The sequence below is a fragment of the Egretta garzetta genome, unplaced genomic scaffold, assembly GCF_000687185.1.
Source record: "Egretta garzetta isolate BGI_Z169 unplaced genomic scaffold, ASM68718v1 scaffold9, whole genome shotgun sequence".
NCBI classification, from domain to species: domain Eukaryota; kingdom Metazoa; phylum Chordata; class Aves; order Pelecaniformes; family Ardeidae; genus Egretta; species Egretta garzetta.
The window spans coordinates 1,391,602-1,397,497 of NW_009260763.1; the positions used below are offsets into that span (position 1 = coordinate 1,391,602).

Here is a 5,896-nt window from a genome sequence, read left to right on the forward strand (position 1 = left end):
GGGGGGAGGGGGATAGGTATGAAAGCAAAAAAAAGCTTTTCAAATTTCTCCTCTTCCAGCTAACACACTTCTCTCTAGTAAATACAACCTTTGCAATGCTCTGAATGAACATGAGATTCCGACCTCGTTAATTTGATCTCACCAGCACTTTATGTACCCACTCATTTTATTTTACAGTCACATGAAACAAGAGCATTACTTAGTTTTTCCTTATCAAATCTATCCTCTTATTCACCATAAAGAAGTCATACCCTTTTTGATCAAATGGCAATGCTAGCTTTCATTAGCCCTTGTTCAACGTTCATATAAGTACTTCCACAATTTCTCATGTTGCCTCTCATGCTTTAAAGGGGTTTTTTCCCCCAATATTCCCAAAGTCATGCTGTATCTTCCTCAAAAAGTTCACTAAAAATCTTTGTTGTTATATCCATTAACTAAATCCCATTCTAGCTAGGCTGCCAATGTGCTGTGACTGTTGCTTATCACACTCACTAACACAGTATAAATAGTTCTTTGCAATCCCTCAGCAGGACCCATCTCGACAGTACCCCTGCACTCTGGGGCAGGGGCTATCACAGAGTCTTCAAACACCACTGGCACTTCCGAATACACCATCAATAGAACACTAGTACAAAAATTAAATAATGTCTTTCCTTCATTCCAATATTATATGACTTTCTCACTTCAAAGCAAACCAATAAACAACCCTCAAAGCAACAGCCTAACAACGTAAAGTTCATTCCTTTTGTCTTTTAAACTGGAGATAATCACTAAAAACCAAGAAGGTTGCTTATGGAAGCATCTACTCCTGTTGCTTATTTCCCAAATGAAGTCTTCTGTTGCCCATGTTTCCAGCAACCAACTGCTGCCTCAGAGGCTTCATTTTCACATGAAATCCAGTAAACAGAGTTAATGTATCACACTGGAGTTACAGAACTCAAACACAACCTCAACATGCGGCACTAAAGATCATTGCTAATAAAACTCCAAACTATTTGAAGATTAACATATAAACCAGAGAGTGAGGAAAACATCCACATAATAATTGAAGCAGAGAAACAAGGCAACAAAATATGTTTATGTTTCTAAAACTTCTTAAAAGTATAGTCTCCCCCCTCTCCCTTTTTCAGTTCACTCCAAAAGAGTGGATCTTGGTGATCTCCAAAATGGCAGTAACTCATCTCCTCCAGAAGAGGAAAATTAAATAATCACTGGCTGCAAGTGGTCCCAGTCATCTTGTGCCTTGAAGAAAGTAAGATGCTGCAACTTAACATTTTATAGCCTTTTCTTCTGTTTAATAGCCCAGTGGGGAAGCCAGTGACTGCCAAATTAAAAGCTATCAGGTTACTGTATCCACAACCAGCTTCCAAGACCTGTAAACTGCCATGTACTATCTAGCATGCCATATACGAAACTGATTCTTTTTTTTAGTATTCCAGTAACAGTCCTTCTCACAGCAAAATGGGTACTTAATGAAACCACACCAAATGCATAACCAAAGTAGAAACTTACATGGAAGAACAGTGAAGAACTTTGAAAAGTCCTCTAGATTTGCCAACCGGTTACCACTTACTAGGCGGTTAAATTCTATCACTCAAGAACTGCGAACGTGACACTTACATGCTTGTACCACAACATATGGCCTAAAAGAAAGTCTTTTCCTTCCCCCCATGCCTCTCTTAGAAGCCACTGATACTCAGCTATAGGAGACTGTCTCCTTGAAATAGCAGAACTAAGTTTCTCCAAAAATGAACACAAAATATGGATTCATTTAAATCACAGATCTCACAAGAAATTTTTAAAAGCTCCTGAAAGTCTTAAAGAAATGCCCTATTTATAACTTACTTTAAAAATGTTTTCAACAAAAATTAAAATGTTCCTGAAAGTAACTATTTTCCCTCTTCCACTGAACTCACTTCAACTATCTGAGGCATGAGATGATTAAGTACCATCTTATTTTTCATACAGTTTTGCAAACCTGTTCTTCCTATCTAGTGGTAAGGCTATTTCTAAGATCCTTTGAGACAAAGGTTGTACCATTTCTCTGAATGCCTCACATGAGTTTCCCAAACAAGTAAACAAATCACATTCTAGATGAAGCACAAGCATAACTATAACACATCATTGCTATATTGGCTTTCCAGGCCATGCTAGAAAATACTACATTTAAAAGGGTTTAAATCCATTTTAATGTAATTCCTTCACGGTCCCTGATAGATAGGGCCAAAAAGCATCATCATGTATTGTTGCTAAGAGGCTTTAATTCGATTGCAGTAATTAAATGGGGCCACAGTGATGAATGCCTGGTCCAACTGCAGTTTAAAAAAAAAAAAAAAAAAATTAAGTTACATCGGCAGAGTTAGTTGAAGAAACAGAAGACTCCTGAAATTCTGTCAGCAAGTTTCAAAAGCTTTGAAAGCTTAGATAAATGGTAACATGTTCAAAACTTTTTTTATTTCCAAGGACAGAAAGGAAAACAGAAGTCCATTTACAAGGCTTCCCTCCCATATATTCTTTTCTTCTCCCACAAGGCATAGAGGGGTACATCAGAAAAGAGATGCTAATATGACAACAATGTCAGATTTACAAGTTAGCTTACCATATTTGTCTCGCAAGCCAACTGTACACCTGAAGACTCCACCAAAGGCCACATCTTCACCAAATATTACTGAAAAATAAGAACAGTAAAGGAGGCTAATGTTACTCCAAAGCATCTTATTTTTAATGAAGACATTTCAAAGTTTTTTTATATGAGACACCCAACATCTCATTTTACTTCAAGATTTATCTAGACCTAAGCATTTCTCATGCCCAGCCTAACTATAACAAATAAAGAAACAAGGTTAATGAGGAATCACTACAGCAACACAACTATGCCTCAAAACAGAATTCATGAAACCAATTCAGCTATGCTTTCATTAAACTATCTACGCATTTTTTCTGAAATATTCTCTACCACCACAATATCTAAATCTAAGTTATTAAAAGCAATTCCAAGAAACAATTAGATGAAATCACTAAAGAGTTGTTGAAGTTATGTGTTCTGCTTCAACTGGCAACCATTTGCATTCTTCATCCACAGATTTCAGCAAATGTAGTGTTTTGGAAAACGTCAAATTGAAGTTTTCTTCAAAATACCAATCCAAAAAGAAATTTTAAAGCTTCTCCAAATATACATGCCAGATCCCTGAAGAGTGACTCCTCTACAGAAAAGATGGATCTCCAATAACCAGGACAACTCTCGGTATTCAACACTACTATCCTTACAGTGTGGGTGATTTAGCCAATGAAGTTTTATCACTAAAAGTAATTGCCTTTAAAATTTAGCTTCGTGTCAACTAACCTGGGTCTTTTTTCTTTGAATTTATGGAATGATGATGTCTAATTTTTCTTAAAACAGTTTGGTTATTTATTTCACAAAAATAAGTATTGCCCATTTCAAGTTTTTTAAGCATGCAAGAGATGTGCAGCAGTATCACCAACAGCAGCTTGCATGAACTGGGGTCAGTTCAGATAATTCCCATATTCCTCAATATTCTCCATATTCTAACGGACACAAAATAACGAGTTAGCCTCCTTGCCTTTCAAATATTATTGTTATTTAAATAAAATACATTTATGATTGCAAGCACTAAAAGAGATTTAAACACTTCTGACAATCATATTAATACACCACTTAAAGAAAAATAACTTGTATAATGATGTAAAACCATGGAGTATGGTCACTGAGTATATGATTGAAGTATGTCCCCATATCATCTCTCTAATTCATTTTTAACAATAATTTGTTTGCTTTTTTAGGTACTTAAAAAATCTTTGTAATGCTTTTCCATTATCATATAGATACTCACTTTTGAGCTAAATTGGTATATAAAAAAAATCCCATTTAATGCTGGCATCAGCAAACATGCATGTATTTACTCATTCTCTTCAGCCACTGAAAATACTTCCCTGGAAATTTTCTAATTCTTATCAACGCTGCACGTATGAGGATTTCCACTACTTAAACAGTTACTCAATTCCCATACAACTAAAAACATACGAAGGACATGCTTTCTATTGCAAGAAGTACTAGTTAATTCAGTAAGTAGGGTGATCCCAACAACTTACATGTCTGGACTGTAGAACTCCAACACGGTCTTGCAAAAGGCTTTGCAAAGACTCAGCCCTGCAAAGCTGAGGAGCAAGACTGGACCCTTAGAGCAACAACAAGGCTGAATATTATGTATGAGTTTAGGTTCCTGCTGGACTAACATTCTACTTACTTTTATATGTGTGATTCTACAGAAATAGTACTAAAATCTGTTCTTGGCACTAATTTGCCCTGTCATCTTAAGTTTAATTTCACAAAGGTGATTATAACACCACTGTAGATTGAGAGAGAATGTATACAGGCATAATACTGGACAGACAACATGGAATTTGTCCTGACAGATTAGGCGATTAGCCAGACTTCAAGTTGAGCAGTGGTTCAAGCCAAGTGCCAAAAAGAGTCACTAACCCACTAAAGAAAAAGCGAAATTACACAAGATCATACAGCTTTTGCAGCTGTGTTCATGACATTAAACATCTCTTTCAGATATCTGGCTATCATCACACCAGACCTCCTGGTACGTATAAGAATTAGAAGTGGAGTAAACAATTTTGTGCAAAAGAATTTAGGATAACCCTTTTCAATCAAGCTATGATGAACTAACTTCTTCAGAGTTATAGGTTATCCAGACTGCAAAAGCCTAGAAAATCTTGCATTGCTTCTGTACAACAATGAACAGAAATCAGTAAAGCTAGAAAAGAATTTTGGAGGGCAGGGAAGGAGAGAAGGAAGAATGGACAGAGCGAGGAATATGTCGTCTCTAAAGAAATACTCCTTTGTGAGCATCAAGAGTTGAAGGAATTGAAAACTAAGATTTACATTTTTAAAAACTCCTTTACTTACTGGTGGGACTGAAGCTGCCCTTAAGTACAGTTCACCTCAGTAACACTAGAAGCATGTTAAGCAATGTATCTTTCTGTCCCAAGTTTCAAGTAAAATACACCCATCTGAGACACAACTTCATCTTAGATCACATAATCCATTAATAATCTGTTCATACAACAGATTTTTAAGTTTTGTTTGATATCAAATTAGAGAAATAACTTATTAGAAAACTTTAAGGGCCACAAGAAGTGTATTCAATATTGTACACAAATAGGCAAACCAAAATCCTATTTATACAAAGCAAAACACACTAACAAGTATCATATACCTGCAGTCGGATCTTTGGCTAAAGCATTGTCCAAGGCACTTGTTATGGATTGGAAGAGATTCATCTTCTGTGTTTGCCCTGCATGAAAGTGATTAATTAGCCATTTAATTTGGTTCAAAACACAAAGTACATTAGAAAACACTTGTGCAAAACATGACTAAAATCTTAGTTAACAGTCATAAACAAGATCCCTGTTAGGAGTCGCCAAGACTCATTTGCTGAGTAAACTTAAATTATGGGATAGATGAGATTGAACATGGTATACTTTGCAGTCCCAAGGACTGTAATTCTACTACCCTACATTCAACCTTTTTTCAAAAAAGGTTTTGCAAGAGCAAATATGGCTTTTCAATGCTTAGTCAAGCACTAGGAACAATGACTAATACAACAGTTTTTCAAAGGAAGAAAGCATAGTAAAGCATTGTCATTTTGAGGATTGGGATTCTTTCTGTTAAGATTCACCAGATCTCATTAAGCTTACTTCATTCTTTTTATTATTTTTTTTTCCTAAAAGCTCCAGCCTCTTCTATTTACAGACACCTTTTATTATCAGAAGTTTTCTAGACCCCCAGCCTGCTCTCTGGACTGCAACGAGAAAGCATCAGAAGCATCAAATCCACACTCCAAAGACAGAAAACTTGATGCTGAAC

At 36.0% G+C, this 5,896-nt stretch overlaps 1 protein-coding gene across 1 annotated transcript in view; it reads right to left on the reverse strand.

The window, feature by feature from the left end:
* Positions 1-5,319, reverse strand: part of BCKDHB (branched chain keto acid dehydrogenase E1 subunit beta) — a 135,425-nt gene extending 130,106 nt beyond the window's left edge. The window contains exons 1-2 of the mRNA XM_009646075.2: positions 5,247-5,319; positions 2,600-2,668 (exon numbers count right to left, since the gene is read on the reverse strand). Of these exons, the coding sequence (XP_009644370.1) occupies positions 2,600-2,668; positions 5,247-5,310 (133 nt within the window). The 5' untranslated portion in view covers positions 5,311-5,319. The remainder of the gene's footprint in view (positions 1-2,599; positions 2,669-5,246) is intronic.
* Between the last annotated feature and the right edge of the window lie 577 nt (positions 5,320-5,896).